We start from the raw sequence: 23,021 nt of genomic DNA, 5'->3' as shown, positions 1-23,021 counted from the left end.
TTCATATGTATTATATGAATCCAACTACAATGCAAAACAATTATAAGGCAAAGGAAATACAACAAAATACTAATAATGATCTTGTATAGGTTGTTTCCAGGGATTTCTCTTTTTTTTTTTTCCCCCCTACTTCTCAAGTGATTAGGAGTAGGTAATAAAATGTTAACAAATACTCTTTATAAACCGTATCTACAGCTAACCAAGTAAAGGACTGAGAATTGTTAAAGTAACTGTGACATGTAAATGGCTTCAGAAGGGGCGTAAAGCACTTATTGACAGTCTGCTGGGGCTTTAAAAGTGATCTCAGCAAATGGCTCATGAGTCAGCTCCATCTTAGCTCTCAACTGGATCAATCATTTGCTCAGGCAAGTCTGTACTAAGGCTGTTTACCAAGCCTCTTCATAGCACCCCAGAGGATACAGTGATAAATAAAACAAGGTCTGACCCTGCCACAGATGAAGGAAGGCCAGGTCTTCCAAACATAAGCCAGCTTGGCTCCTGGGAGTCCCCCATCCTCAGTGGCAGGTGGATACACCAAGCAGCAGCTGTGAGTGACTTAGAACCAGGTGACAGATGTGGCATTAAATAAAATCTAAGGAAGCAGCAGCTGAAATAGAATCACACACACACAGATTCTCCACTAAAACACTTCAGATCTGTGAAAGTGGACGTTCCCTTTGGAACCACACTCAGTGTGTACCCACCACCCCCCCCACTCCAACACACACACACTCTGAGGTGGCATCGCCAAAGCATTAAGCTTCGCTCATCAAGAAAGTCAAATTTGGATAAACACAATTTTCTTTTAAATGCACTAATTTCCTCTGCCACCAGTGATACCTAATCATGTAAATTATTTATAATGTTTCCGGGTTGTTTACGACAGCTTTGCAGAGCAGCGTCTAGACGAATGAAGTTTTACCACCATCTGAAACCAGTTTTCTCACTTTATTCTCCTGTGAAATGTCTGCACATGGGCTTTATGTACCCAGAGAAGATGTGCTGCCCTGTCCCCAGGCATCCCAGGCCCATTGGTGACTGGGGAGAGGTGAGACTGACCTGACTGAGCAAAAGTCTCCTAGAGTACTATTCAAAGCTTTTGGTGAAGCCCCAGTGTTACCATTTTACCATCCTGCTAAATTAATGGGTCCCACTAATTCCATTTCTGGGAATCGATCTTAAGGAGATGATTCTGACTTAGAGGAGTAAAAGGGTAAACACATGAAGATATTCAGGACAGCCTTATTTGTAAGTGGATTCCATCTAAATGCCCAACTTTAGGGGAACAATTAATCTATGCTCCATCCATTTGGTGGAAGAGTCTACAGTCATTTAAATGCTAATGAAGATTAGGCAACAGTATGAATAGTGCTTATAACTGCACTTTAAGGAAATGGTACTCAACCAAGGACAGTTTTGCCACCCAGAAGACATCTGACAATGTCTGGAGACAGTTTTGATTGTCATGACAAGGGCAGTACTGCTGGCATCCAGTGGATCAAAGCCAGGGATGCTGCTAAAGATCCTACAAGGCCCAGGACAGCCCTCCCCACAACACAGAATTATCTATTCACAACACAGAATTATCTATTCCAAAATGTCAATAGTGCCAGAGCTAAAACACAAAAAACCTGCTTTAAAGAAAAAATTATGCATGGATACATATAATTTTGTATTATGACTATTACACCTATATAAAGAATGCATATGCCTAGGAAATGCATCAAACAGGCCAAAATACTAACTCTGTCAACCCTCCTTCCCCACCTCAAATTATAAAACAACACTTTCCACAGAATCTGAGCTGTGTTTTTGTATTTAACCATTGACACAAAATAATATAGTCTGGCTTAAGCCTTTTAATGGACTTACTAAGGACTTTAATAGGGTTATTAAATGATAAATTGAAAAATGCAAAATTGAAAAATGCATAATTCCTTCTAAAAGAGGAGAGATCTAAGACTTGGGCCTTCCCAACAAGGATGGACCGGCTGACTCAACTGCCCTGGGAAAGGAAGGAATTGACAAAAGTTTTCATGCAAATCAGAGCATTTCCATCACAGTAAGAATCATGAAAGGTGACTTTTGTGGATCCATGACATTAAGGTTCAGGTGAAAACTATAATTTTCATATAAACATTACATTCATTTTGAGAGTCTAAACCACTAACATTTAAAATTTTTTTTAAAATGGAAAACTCCTTAAGACAGAATTTAGCCATCATGGACTTACTGTACACCAACAAGAAGGGATGCCCTTGGCCCTTGTGAAGGTTCAGAGGTGTCTCTGGCCCCCAGTTACTGTGCCTTACAAGTCTCTGCATCCTGTTTTTACTGCTCTTCCGCCTGCCTTTCCTTATTTTTGTATCCTCTTCAGAAGCATTCTGACGCTTCTAAAATGCTTAGGGGGAGGAAACTATCAAGTTTGGGAAAACTGAACGTAAGGGAAACAGCTATGCAGAAAACCCTAAGGTTCTCTCCTCTGAGTGAAGCTCATGAATTTTTACTGCATGGACTATTGCTACAACTGTTAAAAACCACCCCATCCCTGCCATCTCTCTTGCCATCTGAAGGTTCTCAGCTGTATTCTGGAAGCTGCCAAATAAGGAATTTCCAAATCATTGTTTAGTTTTCACAATCAAAAGAACAACATTATAGGCTGTGATTTCTCTACCCAGAGAACAACCATAGGATGAGAAACAAGACATATATTTAGGGTCAGTGACCAAACCCAGATCAGCCCTCTGGGGCCTAAAACCACAGTATTTCTAGAAATGACCAATATAAATGAGATGACCACAGAACTCACCCAGCCGGTGCTGAGCTTTGTGGTTTTGTGATGGGAAGGGAAATGGAAGATTGTATTGGACACATATACAATCTGAATAGTTTGATTCTATGGGAGAGGCCATCACTAACATTCTGAAGCTCCTGAATCGCAATAAATATCTAGATCTCCTATAACCATCTACTACCACCAAACTCCAGACCTGAACTACCCACAGCTTGCTGCTATGTTCTTAATGCTTTGTCCTGGGTAATCGTATCTCATCTTTCAACAGCCTAATGAGCCCAAGTCCTTTCTCCCAAGCCCACCCAAACTGGTCAGTCAGAGGAGAGACTAAGCGTCTTTAAAACCTTGGAAAACCAAAAGGACCAAGAAGAAAAGCTCCTCCAGTAGTAGAGAGAACCCCAAAAGAAGTGTCACTTGCTATGGGAAGTTGGGATTGGTGAATTTCTTTGCAGGGACAGGTTGCCATGTGGGTGCTCTCTGCCACTCTTAAAGGATAACCAAGGACCACCAGACAGAAGAAAGCACCTCGGAAGAATGAGCTTATCTAGGAGAGCATCGTCTAAGCAGGCTCTCACTAAAATGAAAATATGAGGCCCTTCCAAGGAGCTTCACGCTTCCCAACTACATTGCCTACTCACAGAATTACACAGCATTCTCCAAGAAAAGGATACTGGGAGGAAAAGACAAACATCTCTGGGAAAATTTGTAGCTGAAAGGAATTCTATGATGTCTCAAGCCTGGCCTAGGTAATTCTCAAAAGGCCCAAGTCCATCAGCCAACCCTTCCATAGACCACCTCCACCCCCAGCCTATACAGCTCAGGGCACACCAAGTGGCATTCCAGACACTCACCAGGACCGGCCGCGTTTCACAGAAAACCAGGAGGGATGCCAGCTCCATGTCTTCGCTGTACCCGTTCTTGAGAGGAACAGATCTAAATCCTGCAGCAAGGATGGGAAAACAATGTAAAGGCAGGTCATTAATGTCAGACCTTGGCTTCCCTGGGCTATGCAGAGATCACAATGCCCAGTTCAAGGAGAAGAGAGGTCCCTGCCCTGTGCTGGGGGCTGACTTTCTGGAAGCCAGAAGTCCCAACCTGATGGTTAGGAAGACAAGGGCTTAGAGAATGGTGGCTTTGAATGACAGGCATATAGGGAAGTGAAGTAAAAATATCTGCCACATAGAAGCAAAAATGACTCATTCAAAATAGAATTAAAACCCACAGAACATTCCGCATTGAATTCAGAGTAACTGCAGATGTGGTTCAATTCTGTAAAAGCTCCTAAGGCCAGAAGACTCAAAGGAGTAATGAATCCTCACATCCATTTCCTCCACGTAGGCCTTTACAAAGCACGGGACACTGAAGCGTTTTGTGTTATAGTTTTAAAGATTTCCAGTGGCAGGAAATCTTTCTGTCCCTTGGCAGTTCATAGCAGTATTGATCATCGTCCTCTGAAAGCCATTCTCTACTTACAATGAGAGCCTGTGTCTGACAGTCATTTAACTGTTTATTTTTATTTGGGAGGTGAGGTGGCGCTGAATCTTTTTCCCCCCCAACATGAAGTGATGTATAAAACGACACATCTCAAGGGTTTCTTTGCTTGTTTTAATTCAGTGGTATAAACGAATACACAGTAAAAACAGAAGCCTCCTCCCACCCAATCATGGTCCCTATCATAGAAGAAACCACTGTTAACAGTATCTTAGTCTAGGCATGTGCTTGAGTTCCTTTCTTTCAATATTTTTTATTGTGGTGAAATATATATAACAAAATGGCACAATTTCAACCATTTTTATGTGTACAATTCAGTGGCATTACATTCACCATGTTGTACAACTATTACCCATTTCCAAATTTTTTCATCACCCTTAACAGAAACTCAGTACCCCTTAAGCAATACCTCCCCACTTCTCCCTCCTACCGGTCCCTGGTAACCACTAATAAACACTGGTCTCTATGCATTTGCCTATTGTGGATATAAGCAGGAACACGTAAATTGGATCATCTAGTATTTGTCCTTTTGTGTCTGATTTATTATATTTAGCACGTTTTCAAGGTTCATCCATGTCATACCATGTATCAGGACTTCATTTCTCTTTACGGCTGAATAATATTCCACTGCATAGATATGGAGCCCTGGTGGCGCAGTGGTTAAGTGTTCAGCTGCTAACCACAAGGTCGGCAGTTCAAATCCACCAGCTGCTCCTTGGAAACACTATGGGGCAGTTCTATAGGTCCTATATGGTTGCTATGATTTCGAATTGGCTGGACGGCAATAGGTTTGGTTTGGCGTGGATATACCACATTTTGTGTATCTGTTAATCTGTTGAAGGGTACCTGGGTGGTTTCCACCTTTTTTCTATTATGAATAGTGCTGCTGTAAACATTGGTGTACTGTTTGAGATTCTTTTAAATCACAAAGGATAGTACCCTAACTAAGCAATTCTGAATCTTACAGTTTCCCTTTTACCTCTACTTTGGATTGAACTGTGTCCCCCTAAAATGTTTGTCAACTTGGCTAGGCCATAATTCCCAATATTGTGTGGCTATCCACCATTTTATGATCTGATGTGATTATCCTGTATGCTGTAAATCCTAACCTATATGATGCTAATGAGGCAGGACACAATCTACAGGTTTAGGCGTATTTTGAGTCAATCTCTCTTGAGATACTAAAGAGAGAATCGAGCAGAGAGGAGGGGGACCTCATACCACAAAGAAAGAAGTGCTGGTAGCTAAGCGTGTCCTTTGGACCCAGGGTCCCTGAGCTTAGAAGCTCCTAGACCAGGCAAAGATAGATGGACAAGGACATTCCCCCAGAACCTACAGAGAGAGAATGCCTTCCCCTGGAGCTGGTGCCCTAAATTCAGACTTCTAGCCTCCTAAACTCAAAGAATAAAATTCTGTGTTTGTTAAAGCCATCACTTGTGGTATTTCTGTTATAGTAGCACTAGAAAACTAAGACAACCTCTCTCTGTTGAAGATTCACTATATGGCCCTTGGTTGTCTTGAAAACTTATTTATAATCTTACCTACTAATTCTCCTCAATGAGCAAAACCCAAATTAGGGCATTCCCACTGTTTCCTTGGTGCCCTGCACCATTCAGGCTCTGGCTTGTTCCATTATTATTCTTATTCTCCTAGAGAACTTTTTATATTATTAGTTCATTTATTACCTGTAAACATCTGTTGCAACTCTCACTTTCCACTACCTGTGATGAGGAAATTGGCATGCTTATACAACCCTGCACCTTCCATCCCTTTTCTTTCCCTAATTTGGATATGTTGTTATATATGTTGTTATTTTTATATCAACATGGGGTGTAATATTTGCATTCTATTTCATAACCATAATTTTTCCATAAAGGGAGACTGAGTTTTATTTTTCTGACATGTTGTTATAAAAATTTTCAAATATATGTAATTTGATTTCTTGACTGCTGCTTTCATGAGCAAAGATTGTTGATCCAAGTAGAATAAAATCCTTAACAACTTCAGTTTTTCTCTCCATTTATCACAATATTATTTATGGGCCCAGTTGTGAGGATTTTTGTTTTATCATTCTGAAGGTGTGTAGTCTTTGACCTGCATCAAGTAAGTACTTCAAGTCATCTTCCTTTTCAGCAAGCAAGGTTGTGTCATCTGCATATCGCAGGTTGTTAATGAGTCTTCCCCCAATCCTGACACGGTATTCTACTTCATGTAGTTTGGCTTCTTGGATTATTTGTTCAGCATACTGATTGAATAAGTAAGGTGAGAGGATACAACCCTGCTGCACACCTTTTTTGAGTTCAAACCACACAATATCCCCTTGTTCTGTTTGAAGAGGGAGCTCTGGTGGTGCAGTGGTTAAAAGCTCAGGGGGTTAACCAAGAAGGTCAGCAGTTTGAATCTACTAGCCACTCCTTGGAAACCATATAGGGCAGCTCTACTCTGTCCTACAGGGTCGATATGAGAATCGACCAGACGGCAACGGGTTTGGTTTGGTTTTTTTGGTCTGTCTGAACAACTGCCTCTTGATCCGTGGACAGGTTCTACATGAGCATGACTAAGAGTTCTGGAATTCCCATCCTTTGTAACGTTATCCATAATTTGCTTTTATGATTCACACAGTCAACAAAATACAGGTAAACATCACTCTAGTATTCTCTGCTTTTGGTCAAGATCCATCTGACATCAGCAGTGATATCCCTCATTCCATGTACTCTTCTGAATACAGATTGAACTTCTGCCAGTTCCCTGTCAGAGTACAGTTATGGTGATTTTTGAATTATCTTCAGCAAAATTCTGCTAGCATGTGATATTAATGATACTGTTTGATAATTTCTACATTCTATTTGATCTCCTTTCTTTAGAATATATACAAATGTAGATCTCTTCTAGTCAGTTGGCCAGGTAGCTGTCTTCCAAATTTGTTGACGCAAATAGAAGTCCTAAGTCTGGGCACTGATCAGCTGTTAGAATGTATTGGAATGCTGAGTGTTCTGCCGTGTTTAGAGTGCACAGGTTACCTGACAGCCTCCCTGATCACGTGGTTCCAAGCAAGGTGGTGCTGTCTGACACTCAGCAAACACCTCTGAATTTGGAGACCTGAGCTCTACCCACCCTGCCAGGTATCTCCAGCTCCACGCACCGCCTCTCGCTGCCCACGTCTCATTCTTGTGCACTGGGCAGCCCTTCGTGTATATCGGAGCTAGGGGTGAAAGACATTCCCCAAATACACCACAAATAGCGTTTGATTCTGTGGGGGGGTTTTGAGGCAAAGTTAACATCATATAAAATCAACCATTTTAAAGTGTACAATTCAGTAGCATTTTGTACATTCACAATGTGGTGAAACCAACACCTCTATCTAATTCCAAAACATTTCTCTAATTCCAAAACATTTCATCACCCCAAAAGGAAACCCCATACCCATTAAGCAGTCAACCCCGTATTTCACACCCCCCACCCCGCCCCTGTCAACTACTAATCTACTTTCTATCTCTATGGATTTGCTTATTCTGGACATTTCATATAAAAGGAATCATACACTATATGGCCTAATATTATTTCATTGTGTGGATGTAGTGATTCTATCTTTAGTATTGTTTTTTTCCCTTTCCCCTGTGAAACACCCAAAACGAGACATCTTTGTAAGTAAGATCAGTGCTTCGACTTCCCCGGGGGAATGGGGAGGCCTGCAGAGGAGGAGGAACATGGGGGTGGAAGTCAGACTTTCCAGGGTTTGAATCCCAGCTCTGGTCCCAGCTCTGGTCCCACCAGGTGTGTGACCTTGAGCAAGTTAATTAATAACTCTACACCCTAAAGTGCTCATATTTTAAAAGCACAGATGATAAAAGCCTCTTTCACAGGAGTGCTGTAGGGATTAAAAGGAGGAGTTTAAGGCACCTTGCACAATAATAAATTCACCACTCGTTTGTCAGTTTGTCATACTGTAGTGGCTTGCAGGTTGCTGTGATGCTAGAAGCTATGCCACTGGTATTTCAAGTACCAGCAGTGTCACCCATGGTGGACAGGTTTCAGTAGAGCTTCCAAACTAAGACAGACTAGGAAGAAGGACCTGGCAACCTACTTATGAAAAATTGGCCAGTGAAAACCTTATGGATAGCAGCATAACATTGTGTGATGTAGTGCCTGAAGATGAGTCCCTCAGGTTGGAAAGCACTCAAAATACAACTGGGTAAGAGCTGCCTCCTCAAAGTAGAGTCGACCTTGATGCGGGTGGAATCAAGCTTTCGGGACTTTCATTTACTGATGTGGCATGACTCAAAATGAGAAGAAAGCGCTACAAATGTCCATTAATAATCAGAATGTGGAATGTACAAAGCATGAATCTAGGAAAACTGGAAGTTGTCAAAAATGAAATGGAACACTTGAAGCTAGATATATCCTAGGCATTAATGAGCTGAAATGGCCTGGGACTGGCCATTTTGAGTCAGGCAATCATGTGGTCTACTGTGCCAGAATGACAAACTGAAGAGGAATGCGTTACATTCGTCATCAGAAAGAACATTTCAAGATCTATCCTGAAATACAATGCTGTCGGTGATAGGATAATATCCACACATCTGTAAGGAAAACCAGTTAATATGACTATTATTCAAGTTTACCCACAAACCACTAATGCCAAAGATGAAGAAATTGAAGATTTTTACCAACTTCTGCAGTCTGAAATTGATCAAACATGCAATCGAGGAGCATTGATAATTACTGGTGATTGGAATGTGAAAGTTGGAAACAAAGAATGACCGTCAGTTGGAAAATATGGTCTTGGTGATAGATACAATGCAAGGAAAAGCATGATAGAATTTTGCAAGACCAACCAACTACTTAGTCATTGGAAATACCTTTTTTCAACAACATAAACGGTGACTACACACATAGACCGCACCAGATGGAATACAGAGGAACCAAATCGACTACATCTGTGGAAAGAGACCATCGAAAAGCTCAACGTCATCAGTCAGAGCAAGGTCAGGGGCTGACTGCGGAACAGACCATCAATTGCTCCTATGCAAGTTCAAGTTGAAGGTGAAGAAAAGTAAAACAAGTCCACGAGAGCCAAAGTATTACCTTAAGTATATGCCACCTGAATTTAGAGACCATCTCAAGAATAGATTTAATGCACTGAACACTAATGACTGAAGACCAGATGAGTTGTGGAATGACATCAAGGACAGTATACATGAAGAAAGCAAAAGGTCATTAAAATGACAGAAAAGAAAAAAAAGACCAAAATGGATGTGAGAAGAGACTCTGAAAATTGTTCTTGACTGTAGAAGCCAACAGAAGAAATTATAAAAAAGCAGAACAGAAGATTTCAAAGGGCAGTTCCAGAAGACGAAGTAAAATATAATGAACTGTGCAAAGACCTGGAGTTAGAAAACGAAAAGGGAAGAACGTGTTCAGCATTTCTCAATCTGAAAGAACTGAAGAAAAAATTCCAGCCTCAAGTTGCAATATTGAAGGATTCTACAGGGAACATATTAAATGACCCAGGAAGGATCAACAGAAGATGGAGGAATACACAGAGTCACCATATCAAAAAGAATTGGTCAACGTTCAACCATTTCAGGAGGTAGCATATCATCAGGAACAGATGGTACTGAAGGAAGAAGTCCAAGCTGCACTGAAGGCACTGGCGAAAAACAAGGCTTCAGGAATTGACGGAATACCAATTGAGATGTTTCAACGAACAGATGCAGCGCTGGAAGTGCTCACTTGTCTACAGCAAGAAATTTGGTTTGGAAGACAGCTACCTGGCCAACCTGCTGGAAAAGATCCATATTTATGCCTATTCCCAAGAAAGGTGATCCAACCAAATGCGGGAATTATTGAACAATATCATTAATATCACATGCAAGTAAAATTGTGCTGAAGATCAGTCAAAAGCAGCTGTAGAAGTATATTGACAGGGAAATGCCAGAAATTCAAACTGGATTCAGAAGAGGACTTGGAACCAGGGATATCACTGCCGATGTCAGATGGATGCTGGCTAAAAGCAGAGAATATCAGAAAGACATTTACCTGTGTTTTACTGACTACGCAAAGGCATTTGACTGTGTAGATCATAACAAATTATGGATCACATTGCGAAGAATGGGAATTCCAGAACACTTAATTGTGTTCATGAGGAACCTGTACATGGATCAAGAGGCAGTCGTTCAAACAGAGCAAGGGGACACTGTGGTTTAAAGTCAGAAAAGCTGTGCATCATGGCTGTATCCTTTCACCATACTTACTCAATCTGTATGCTGAGCAAATAATCCGAGAAGCTGGACTGTATGAAGAAGAATGGGCCATCAGGATTGGAGGAAGACTTATTAACAACCTGCATTATACAGATGACACAACCTTGCTCGCTGAAAGTGAAGAGGACTTGAAGCACTTATTGATGATCAAAGACTACAGCCTTCAGTATGGATTACACCTCAACATAAAGAAAACAAAAATTCTCACAACTGAACCAATAAGCAGTATCATGATAAACAGAGAAAAGATTCAAGTTGCAAGGGTTTTATTTTACTTGGATCCACAATCAACACCCATGGAAGCAGCAGTCCAGAAATCAAAAGATGCACTGCATTCAGCAAATCTGCTGCAAAAGACCTCTTTAAAGTGCTGAAAAGCAAAGATGTCATATGGAAGACTAAGGTACGCCTGACTCAAGCCATGGTGTTTTCCATTGCCTCATATACATGTGAAACCTGGACGAGGAAGAAGGAAGATGAAGAATTGATGCCTTTGAATTCTGGTGTTGGCACAGAATGTTGACTATACCACGGACTGCCAAAAAAATGAACTCATCTGTCCTGGAAGAAGTACATAGGGTCGCTGTGAGTCGGAACCGTGTCGACGGCACCTAACAACAACAACAGTGCATTCGAAAGATGGACAATGAATTAGGAAGAGCAAAGGAGAAATGACACTTTGGAATTATGGTGTTGGCTAAGAATACTGAATATACCATGGACTGCCAGAAGAATGAACAAATCTGTCTTGGAAGAAGTACAGCTAGAATGCTCCTTGGAAGTGCTGATGGCAAGACTTCATCTCACATACTCTGGACCTGTTATAAGGAAGGACCAGTCTCTGGAGAAGGACATCATGCTTGGTAAAGTAGAGGGTCAGCGGAAAAAAGGAAGACCCTTAACGACATGGACTGACACAGTGGCTGCAACAATGGGCTCACGCATAGCAACAACTGTGGAGGATGGCTCAGGACCAGGCAGTGTTTCGTTCTGTTGTACATAGGTGCCACTCAGTCAGTTCCGACTCATAGCGACCCTAACAACAATGACAACAACAACAACACAAATAAATATGTTTTCCTTTTGAGCTCTAGGTGGCTGCAAAGGTAAGGAGTGTCCTCAATGGCAATGGGCAGAGTTTATTCTGGAGTCAGGAGGCCCAGTGCCTTATGCACAAACGGACTTGTTCCTTGTATTTCATTCCCTCCATGAGTATGTTTGCACCAGGATTTTCTAAGAGCTGGGAAGGAGGGAGAGAAGGTCCTTGCTGAGAGTATCTCAGAGTCTAATGGGGAGGGGGTAACATTGTTAACCATCCTCCAGGTTATGTTTTTGGTTTACTCTTTTTTAATCTCCAGGCTACATCATAGGACTTTCTAAACAAATCAACACGATTTGGTGAAGTTAGGTAAGGAGGGTTCCTCGACTCTGCCTTCTTTCCAAAGCATTGGGAGGGGCTGCAAAGCTCATACTCCTGGACTGGGGAGCAGTGCGGCTGCTGGTCTGTGCAGGCGATCCCAAGGGAAGGTGGGTGAGGAGCCATCAAACACAGCTACCCTACAAAGAAATCTGTTGTGGCCCACGTGCAAGGGCAAGAAAGAGTGTACCAAAAACACTTCCTGCATCGGAAGAAGTGTCATTACTAAGCCTCATTTATTTGGCTAATCTGAAAAAAGGCTAATTGTGAACTTCAGAACCACAACTATATTGCTGCATTTAAAGTAGTTCATAGGGTGGTGAGCCAAGTTTAACCAAGTTGTTATTGTTAGGTCCTGTCAAGTCGATTCCCACTCATAGCAACCCTATGTACAATAGAAGGAAACACCGCTCGGTCCTACGCCATCCTTATGATCGTTTTTATGCTTGAACCCATTGTTGCGGCAATGTCAATCCATCTCGTTGAGGACCTTCCTCTTTATCACTGACCCTCTACTTTACCAAGCATGATTTCCTCCTCCAGAGACTGATTCCTCCTGATAACGTGCCCAATGTATGTGAGACGAAGTCTCGCTATCCTTGCTTCTAAGGAGCATTCTGGCTATACTTCTTCCAAGACGGATTTGTTCATTTTTCTGGCAGTCCATAATATATTCCATATTCTTAGCCAACGCCATAATTCAAAGGCATCAATTCTTCTTTTGTCTTCCTTATTCATTGGCCAGCTTTCACATGCATATGAGGCAATTGAAAACACCATGGCTTGGGTCTAGTGTACCTTAGTCCTCAAAGTGACATCTTTGCTTTTGAACACTTCAAAGAGGTCTTTTGCAGCAGATTTGCCCAATGCAATGCGTCGTTTGATTTCTTGACTGCTGCTTCCCTGGGTGTTGATTGTGGATTCAAGTAAAATGAGACACTTGACAACTTGAATCTTTTCTCTGTTTATCATGATGTTGCTTATGGGTCCAGTTGTGAGGAGTTTTGTTTTCTTTATATTTAGGTGTAAGCCATACTGAAGGCTGTAGTCTTTGATCTTCATCAGCAAGTGCTTCAAGTCCTCTTCACTCTGAGCAAGCTAGGTTGTGTCATCTGCATATCACAGGTTGTTAATGAGTCTCCCTCCAATCCTGATGCCCCATTCTTCCTTCATATAGTCAGGCTTCTCAGATTATTTGCTCAGTATACAAACTGAGTAAGTATGGTGAAAGGATACAACCCTGACGCACACCTTTCCTGACTTTACTTTCCTGACTTTAAACCACGCAGTATCCCCTTGTTCTGATCGAATGACTGCATCTTGGTCTATGTACAGGTTCCGCATGAGCACGATTAAGTGTTCTGGAATTCCCATTCTTCTCAATGTTATCCATAATTGGTTATGGTCGTCAAATGCCTTTGCGTAGTCAATAAAACACAGGTAAACATCTTTCAGGTATTCTCTGCTTTCAGCCAGGATTCACTGACATCATAACCAAGAGGGAATGTCAGGTCTCAGCCTCTGGGGCTTACAGATGAATACTTGTTCTAATTAATACAATAATACAGTAAATTATGAGAATGGGTATTTCTGGTGCTTAAAAGAAAAAAAATCAGACAAACATTTTCCCAAATTCTTGTTTAACCTGCCTCTTTGCTTAAGAATTCATTTTTTCTCAGTGGTAAGATGGGCAGCCTCAGTTTTCTCAAAGTGCAGTCCAGGAACCAGATGAGGAGTTGGCTGAACATGCAGATTCCTGGGCCCCACCCTGGACTGGTTCAGAGTGCCCCTTGGTCGGCCTGGCAATCTGCATTCTTAAACCTGCACCCCAGCATGCATCTTGGTGGTTGAGCCAGTGCCCCATGGTGGGAATTGTCAGATTGATGGAACATGTCAGATATTCCCTAAATTTCTACCTTTCTTAGTACCAAGTTTAGAAAAACAGTGAAAACAGGACCCAGTTCAGCTCCCCATTGAGCCCAAGGTTTCCAAACAACATCAAGAGAAGAGATAATATTTCTATACAGATAACTAAAATCGTAGTGACTGTTTTCTCTTGAAGGTGAAAAAACAATCCTGAGAAAACGGGAACAGTGACCTCATGAGGAATCCAGAAGAATCTATAATCATATCCCTCATTTAGCAGAAATACCAATGAAAGGCAAGAAGGGAATTCAACATCCAAGGAAGGCCTATTATACTAAAATGCAGTGAGAAAGTAAACTAGAGAAGTTATACACTACGTAAGGACAGCCTCATTTACCAAGCAGGACCTTGGATAAATACCTGCCCAAGAAGCAGCACTGAGGTCTTGGGTTCTTAATCCCTCACCCCTAGGATGCCACAGGCTCAGCCTTGATATTCTGATCCTTAAGAGCTGGCCACAACCCCAGCTCGGCTTGGTGTCTTAGTTATCCAGTGCTGCTGTAACGGAAATACCACAAGGGCGGGGGGGGCTTTAACAAACAGATTTATTTTCTCAAAGTTTAGGAGGCTAGAAGTCCGAAATCAGAGCATAGGCTTCTAGGGGAAGGCTTTCTCTCTCAGTCAGTTCTGGGAGAAGGCCCTTGTCTCTTCAGCTTCTGTTTCCCAGTTCGCTGGAGATTTCCATGTGGCTTGGCATCTATCTCCCCTACCCCCAATCTCTGCTTGCTTAATCTGCTCCTTTTATATTTTGTAAGAGATTTGACTGAAGATACACTAACCCTGCCTCATTAACATAACAAAGAACCCAAATGGGATTAAAACCACAGGTACAGGGGTTAGAATTTATAACACATATTCTGGGGGTACACAATTCAATCCCTAACACTTGGTCCCAGGCAAACACAGAATGACCCTTCTCCAACCATGAAGGCGTTTTGTATTTAGCATGGAAGAAAATCACAGCAAGGCAGAGAAGTCAGTCTAACCCTCCCACCATCCCAATTTTATAGAAGAAGAAGGTGGAGCTCTGAAAGCTTGAGTAACCTGCCTACAATCACCCAGGAAAGGTGAGCCAGGGGCTAACAGGCTTTCCTTACTGCCAAACCCCAGCTACCAGACAGGGGGAAGGCAGAGATGAGATCCAGTGTAGCTCTCAGCCCTGGCTGAGGACAAACATGTGAATGGCTTATGATGTTTCAACATGTAATCAAATGACAGTGTCAAGTTCATAACTAAAAACCCAATTTTGCAGGCAGATGTCTGCACTTTGAAGTGCACAGTAGCTCATCTGCTCACCTTCCTCCTGAGTGCTCAGTGCTAGGTTATAAGTTTGCCAGGCCAGGGGGATATCACAAGGAGACCAGCTCCCCAAGCAGCCCAATTGTCTTTCTAATGATTTTTTCATTCTTTTTAAAACCAGCAGTATAAACCACAGAATGATGCTAACCCAAGTCAAGCCTCTTACCTGATTTGATTCCCTTAATGGGGTAAGTAGCATGAGCGAGGAAGTTGGGATCACTGAACATATCTTCCTCGTAAACCACAAAGCGCAGAAACGCAAGGTTTGGGTCATAAATTTCAAACGTCACCTTCTCCTGTGTTGAAGCCCACACAGGACTTAAGCCATTATCATCTGGAGAGAGATTAGAGCTCATTAGAGGCCACATCTGTCCTGCCCTTCCCGGTAAAACTCTCTCTGCATCCTTTGTCTTTGCATCCTTTTAAACCAGTTGCTGTCAAGTCAACTCTAACTCAGGGTGACCCCCTGTGTGTCAGAGTAGAACTGTGCTCCTCAGGGTTTTCAATGGCTGATTTTTTTGAAATACATCACCAGGCCTTTCTTCCAAGGCACCTCTGGGTGGAGTCAAACTTCCAACCTTTCAGTTAGCAGTTGAGCACGTCAACTATTTGCACCACCCACGGACTCCTTGAACCATTTAAGCAACCCTGTAAATAAACATGTATCTACACAAGATCCAAGATAATCTCAATAAAATTATTGCTGTTGTTTTCCCCAGTAAGCAATCCTGGTAAAGCTGCTGCAGCAGGCCCGGCCTTCAGAGAGAAGGGGGAGGAGATCAGATCATGTGCCCCTTTACACCTCTTCCATCCCAACTCCCCAGTTTAACTGGTTGACATCTGAATTGTTCTTGGGGCTACTTTTACTGGAGGCAGTGATACTGGGCCTTAAAAGGCCCCAAATGCATCATCTCTTCCCGGCTTCACCTGGAGGAGCAAGCTTTTCTCTTGTCCTTTCTGCCCTCTATGGAGTAAGCCCTCCCAGCCAGGCTAACCCTTGGGGTCAGGTCAGCTACATCTCTTTCTCCCCATGTCTCTGCTTCTTAGCCCTCAACTCAGAGGATGAATGAGATCAGGGCTGTCGCACAGAGAGGACATCCTGGTAAATGGAGCAAAGTCTTGCTAGGACTCCCGGCCTCAGCTGCGGGCAGAGAAGCACCGCATCGTGCAGAAGCCCAACTACTTAATAAAGCACCCTTTGTTTCCTCCCAGAGCTGAACCGTAGCAGCGAAGAGGGTGTGTGAAAAAACTGGACAACAAGCCTGTGCCACAGACTCCTCACGGAAGAGCGCCCCCACAGCTGACGCCACTTGCTTAACCTTTAACAGAAGAAAGAACCACAGGCAACTTACTCACAACTGTCGTCTTAAACTTGTTGTTGTCATACTCAGCTCCACATATTTCCACCTCGACAAAGGGACAGGCAATGCTTCGTCCCAGCTTGGGGAGATGGCGGGCGCCAAGAACCTAGGACACCAAAGGTAAGTACTGGGGCACCCCTGGGTAGAGCTAAACGAGTTCTGCAGAGGGGGGCTGGCACAGGGGTTACTGTGGGTTCTAATGGCATACTGGAAGTTCAAAGACAGCCTGAAAAGTCACAGCAGCCTTCTGAGGTGGGCACCATCACCAATTCCCTTTTGTGGATGAGTGAGGGAAGGGAGATGAACAGAGTTCCATGGCTATTAAGGATGGAGCCGGGATCTCAGCCCTGGCACAGTCTGCTCAAGAGGTGATTTCTCTCACCTGAGCACATAAATGCACACACCTAAATACGGGTGGGACCCACATATATGACGTAGAGTCACTCAGCTTCCCGCATCCCAGGAAAGGATCAAGAGGAGTGTGGTAATTCCTTTGGCAACTGGTCTTTATGTAAAGATCTTTGGTTATATGTGCTTCATTTTCTCTTCCTTAATCTTATAAGAAATGCAATTCATTTCTCTACCTGCCTTAGTTTTCAAAAGAGGAAAAATGAAAACTCTTACAAAGAGACAACACATTCTCTGAAAGATGGATGTATTTTAAAAAAACAAAAAACTTTGACCCTAAAACTGGCGACTATTCTCTGACAGATGGATGAATTTTAAAAAAACAAAAAACTTTGACCCTAAAACTGGCCACTGGAGGGATAAATTCTCCCCTCATGCTTATTCTCTGCCTTTTTATGGCCAGAGGCTGACATCACAAGGTCCCAGAGAGACCCTGCTGAGCCTGGCAAGCTGTCCTGACCCAGTGGGAGACAGTCAGACCTCACCCCCAAAACAACAAGGGAAAGGGACCAAGGTGGGTTTGGGAGGGGCCCCCTCCCTTCTCTTTTCCTCCCAGATGCCTCTGGAGTACTGTGTAATACAGATCCTGACGCACTTCCTGGGAGATGCTGACTGCTGAAATAAGAGGACAGCACTACCAGCTTCGGGTCCCCTGGGTGGGCCCTCCCGCACAGAGGGGAGCCGGGTGTCACCTTGACAGTCAGAGTCATCAGGATCTTCCTCTGGGGCTCGGGCGGCAGTGGGTCATAATTCTCAATCCTCATGCTCTCAGGCTGTAGGACATAGCCTGTCCGCCCATTGAGGGAGAACAAGGCATGATTCAGCTGCATGTACTTATCTAGGAAGGAAAACAAGCCACTGTCAGGCAAGAAAGCCCAGGCCTCCTGGGCCAGGAGTGGCTAGGTGGGTAGTGATTTATACCTTTTTCCCTCAAAAATAAGTTGGGCAGTTGTTGAAAGAGATAACTGGGTAGAAGAAAATATGGCATTAAAACAATCTCAGACTGGGGAACACCTTTCCAAATATGACACAAAATCTAGAACCATAAAAGCAAGAGTTATTAAAACCTACTAAAAGCTAAACATTTCTACGTGAAAAAAAAAATCCCATACAAGTTAAGACAAATGGTGTGGGAAAAGATGATCATTTTAACTCAAATGACAGGCAAATACAGCTGCTTCTCATTACTTGCAATCATTGTGTTCTGTAAAGTCGCTGTGAACACCGACCCACCAAGCTGTTCGCCACTCTGCACGTGACTGCGGAAGTGCCACAAGTACTGATTTTGGGCTTATAAACAGATTTTAGCAAGCAGGAAAATTCACAAGTTTGGAATCCACGAATAATGAGATTTGAGTATATACATGAGAGTTTTTTTAAACCTATTAAGAGCTCTGATAAATACCTACATCCCATTAGAAAAGTTGGGTAAAAAGCATGAGCAGAGAGTTCACAGAAAAGAAAATGCAGTTGCTTTCTAAACACATGAAAAATGGCTCAATATGACTCATAATAAGAGAAATTTCAATAGAAATGCCAATTAACTACAGTGAACTATCAGTTTGCACTTAAGTTGTTAAAAATACATCTTTGACTGGAAGAAAAAAGTCTTAAGATTGTCATAAAAACCCTTATTATTGGAAGAAAATAATGAGATTTAAAAAAAAAAATTTCAGACTGGGGAACACCTTTCCAAGTATGACACAACACCCAGAACCATAAAAGTAAAAGGTTACTGAAACCTACTAAAAGCTAAACATTTCTACATGAAAAAAAAAAAAATTCCCGTAAAAGCTAAGACACACCGTGGAAAGGAAAACAATTTTAACTCAAATGACAGGCAAAAATGAAGTTATGCTGAAAATGACCTATTCAAACATTTTACCAATTTGCGTTTCTACCCGGAATGTGTTGGCAAGGTGTCTTAGCTCAGGCACAACTGGCCACAGGTGTTCAATGATCGTCTTCAGGGCAAAGTTTACCCAAATGTCAATGCACATGCTGTCGGACCCCCCAGATGTACTCCTACATGTGAACCAACAGCAGACTTGTTAAACAAATTATGGCTCCATTTCATGGAGTGTTATACAGCCATAAAAAGAGCCTGCTGCTGAGTAGATTCCCAAGAGATTCTTAAATAACAACAAAAATGCAAAGCATTGTGATTTATGCTCCCATTTGTGTAAAAAAAAAAAAAAGTTTTGCATGTCTGTCTTTCCCAGCATATGGATCTCTCTGGAAAAAAGCCTGGGCATGGAGCTCTCAAAGAGGGGTGGGCTGAGAGGAGAGAGTCCCAAAGACAGCCACTGAAACCTGGATCCAGCTGTTCCTGAAGCTAAGAATTGACTCCTGGACTTTCTAATTACATGAGCAAAGGCATTTCCTTTTCCTCTTCAGCCAAACTGACTCAGCTTCTGTCACTTGCCACCACAGGGTCTGCCTAATACTAATGCCCACTGCCAGGGATGTCCATTGGCCCTCTTCATCACCGCCTTCAATCAATGGACCCGATGCTACCATTCTGGTTCAACGTTGCAGTTCTTAAAGCATTCTTTCTGGGACACCTACATCACACCACTGGCTCCAGCTGACTCTGTCTGGGGTGACCTGTGGTTATCTGGGACTAGTAACTGCAATCAGTCCTCTGTTACCTGCCGTCTGGAAGTTGAGTGCCACCATCTGGGAACCACACAGCCAGAGGCGGAAGGGGTCATAGTTTGAAGAGTCAACCCTTTGTCCCTTGGGGTAGACGCGGGTCAGACCCTTCTGGTTGTACTTCAGGAGATCAACGGGCTTCTGTCTGACGATGCTGTCAGCCTTGGTCTCCACGAAGGAGCGGATTTCTCGGAAGTCAGGGTTTTCTGCACAGAGAAGGAAGTCACTGTTTAGTTTGTGTCCCATCCATACATTTTCTTAAGGCTTGTGCAATGGTTAGATGCAGGAATCTCTCTCCTGGACAAGATGTTCAAGTGCTTAAGGTGATATTGCCCTGTTACTACAATGTATTCTTACCCTCCGAGGGTCCCAGGTGATAGAAGGGGGGCCCGGTTTGCCCACAGCCATTTAGATTAGCATTATTATAAATTTTTTTGCTTAAAACTACCAACAGCCTTGAACAAGAAAACACAAAAGTGGGGCAGCTAAGAAAGAGGGAGGGGTGGTTTTGGACAGAGTAGGCATGAGCAGATCTTAGGAATGAAGATGCAGAGAACAAAGCTGGCATCTTCATCAAGGATGTTACAGACACAGATGCATAAACCACGCGTCTTGGTGGAGTCAGAATCAGCTGCTGCCCCCAGGGAGGGATGTGACAGGAAAGGGGTGCCTGTCAGTAAGAGAATGAATGGAAGGAAGAGTCTTCACTTGAAGCTTTGCTCCCTCCCATCCAACTGTGGCAGGACAGCCACGTAACAAACACACAGAGCTTGGCAGAGTTTGGTTCTGAGCTCTGACTTCTCTGGCATGTAGCAGTACCCAGGGACCAACCTCCCAGTTAACATGGGGCTTGGTATTTTATTTCTCTGGCTGTCCGTCCTGGGATCACAGATCCCTAAGATCAGAGATAAGGAGTTGTTCAAAAGCCCCCAAAGAAAAGAGAAATAAAATATGAACAACATCATCATTAGGTCATTAGAGAACTTGCTACTTTGGAGAATGTGGTAGAAGATCCATTTTTCAATCCCTCTGTGGTCGGCTGAATAATGGCTTGCAAAGATATCCAGATCCTAATAACCTGGGAAATGTTACCTTATATGTATAGCAAAAGGGACTGTGCAAGTATGATTAAGTTAAGGATCTTGAGATGGGGAGGTGATCCTGGATTATCTGGGCGGGCCCTAAATGTAATCACAGGGTCCTTATGAGAGAAGGCAGAGCACGATCTGACACACAGAGGAGAAGGCAATATGACCACGGAGGCAGAGATTGGAGTGATGCAGCCATAAGCCGAGGCATACTGGCAGCCACCAGAAGCAGGAAGAGTCAAGGAACAGATTCTCCCCTAGAGCCTCTGGAGAGAGTGTGGCTCTGCAAACACCTTGATTTCAGGCCAGTGATGCCAATTTTTCATTTCTGGCCTCCAGAACTCTGAGAAGCTAAATGTGTATTGTTTTAAGCCACCAAATTTGTGGTCACTTGTTACAGCAGCCATAGGAAACTCATACACCCTCTAAGAGGCTTTCCTATTGGGCACACCAAAGGGTCTGTTTCCCCAGCCTCCTTGCCCTGAGGCCACAGTTGAGGTGAGGCCCTTGCCTGGAGCAGACACACACACATTGCTCTCCCTGACAGTATCAGGCTCAGAGGGAAAGCATCATTTTCATCCCAGGAAGGAGGCAGAGTCGAGGGGAAAATATTACCTAAGTTATCCTTGGTTTTGCTGGTTGGTTTGCAGTATACAACCAGGTCAGAGAGCTCGATGGCGATTGACTGGTTCTTCTCCCAGTACTTCATGTTGTTCTCCTGTTTGGAGTCAACCATCTTTAGTTTCAGCCCTCAGCCCTCAGCCAGCTATCCTCCCAGTTTCTACCTCTGTGTAGGTTTCCTGCCAGCAGCCCCCCTCCTCCACCACCCCCTTGTCCTCCTGCAGACTCAGATCTGTAACAGAGCCAAAGGTTGTCTTCTCCTTAAGCGAACCTCTGCCCTCTCCCTCTTTCCTTCCTCTCACTGCCAAACATCTAGACAGAGCTCCTTCCACTCAGATTCTGTGTCTAGCTTAGTCCCTAACCACCACCCTCTAAAACAGATATCGGGGGGGGCTTCTTTGTCACCACCCCTCTCTGTCCCCATCCTATCCCCTTCCCCAAAACTGCACTGTTAAGAGTCTGTCAAAATCTAGTTCTCAAAGCCCATGCCTCATGAGCCTACATCCCACAGCATCTTTGTCCTCACTCTTGGTCCCCTGTACCCCCCCTCACCACTGCCTATCACACTCTGTCCCAGGACTCTCTGGGGCCCAGGCCCACAGGCATTTTCCTTCGGAGGACCCACACTTGACTCTAACTCCTTCAGAGTCTCCAAGTCAAGATGGATGCCTCACTTCACCCCAACCAGGCACCTCTCTCAAGGCTCCCCAAATTCTATCACTCTCTCATTGGCCAAGGCAGAACCTTGAGAGAGTATGATAGACAGTATCAGGTGTCGCACCCTAAGTGTTTTATGGATGTTACTTAAGTTAGTCCACATTTCCCACTGAGAGGCCAATAGTATTTCCACTTTGCAAAGAAAACTGCAGCATTCAGAGAGGGTAAGAAGCTTACCCCAGGCTACACAGCGGGGCAGGGACAAGGCCAGATGCTTAAGCACCCAGCCCAGCCCAAGGCCCCTCTCCTACCCCACTCAAGTTACCACTCCACCTTGCCCCGACACACCATCAGCCACCAGCACCTGGAGGGTAACCCCTCTCAAATGCCTCCCGCACCAGCCCATCAGTCCACGCCTGGGTCCCCGTGCACTACGGCAAGAACCGCCAACCTTTCACCCAGCTGCCAACATCTCCCTGTCCGCTGCTGGTCTGTGCGGTCACCCCTCCTCCCAAAACCTGCCCTCCTCTAAGGAGCTTCGTGGATCGCTCCAGCCAATACTGGGAAGGGATATAGCCTTCCTCCCATCTTCCTGTGTGCTCGAGGCCTTGCACCACCTTGTGCCACCCCTCACCCACTGTCTTACAGTACAGCCACTTGACGCTACCCTAGGTCTGCTTTCCCCACTGAGATACATCCTCTGAGAGCAGGCTTGCAGGCGGCCAGTGCTCAGGTAGCAGAAGGTGACTTGGTGAAAGAAGTGACGCAACACAGTGGCTAAGAAAGGGGGAACTGGAGTTGGAGACATGAGTTCAAAACCTGGTCCTGCTTTTTACCGGAGGTATCAACTAGGCAAGTCATATCATCTCTCTGCCTCCATTTCCTCAACCATAAAATGATGCTACTATGAGTGCCCACCTCCGACAGCTGGGTGAGAATTAAACGAGGAGGCCTTAGCACATGGTCTGGCATGTAGCAAACACTCACCAAGTGGTAGCTACTCAGACTGCCCTGCAAGATGCCTCCTTCTGCAAGGGATGG

General features: G+C 43.8%; 1 protein-coding gene across 2 annotated transcripts in view; it reads right to left on the bottom strand.

Moving 5' to 3' along the window:
* Window positions 1-23,021, bottom strand: part of PLCG2 (phospholipase C gamma 2) — a 181,700-nt gene that overhangs the window by 13,518 nt on the left and 145,161 nt on the right. For both annotated transcript variants that reach the window (XM_004377718.3, XM_023732536.1), the window contains 6 exons: window positions 21,318-21,420; window positions 19,611-19,820; window positions 17,652-17,797; window positions 16,543-16,657; window positions 15,357-15,524; window positions 3,646-3,734 (listed from right to left, as the gene is read on the bottom strand). In XM_004377718.3, coding sequence (XP_004377775.1) covers window positions 3,646-3,734; window positions 15,357-15,524; window positions 16,543-16,657; window positions 17,652-17,797; window positions 19,611-19,820; window positions 21,318-21,420 — 831 coding nt within the window. The remainder of the gene's footprint in view (window positions 1-3,645; window positions 3,735-15,356; window positions 15,525-16,542; window positions 16,658-17,651; window positions 17,798-19,610; window positions 19,821-21,317; window positions 21,421-23,021) is intronic.

Source organism: Trichechus manatus, unplaced genomic scaffold, assembly GCF_000243295.1.
Source record: "Trichechus manatus latirostris isolate Lorelei unplaced genomic scaffold, TriManLat1.0 scaffold00053, whole genome shotgun sequence".
NCBI classification, from domain to species: domain Eukaryota; kingdom Metazoa; phylum Chordata; class Mammalia; order Sirenia; family Trichechidae; genus Trichechus; species Trichechus manatus.
This window is presented reverse-complemented; position numbering and strand designations above follow the sequence as displayed.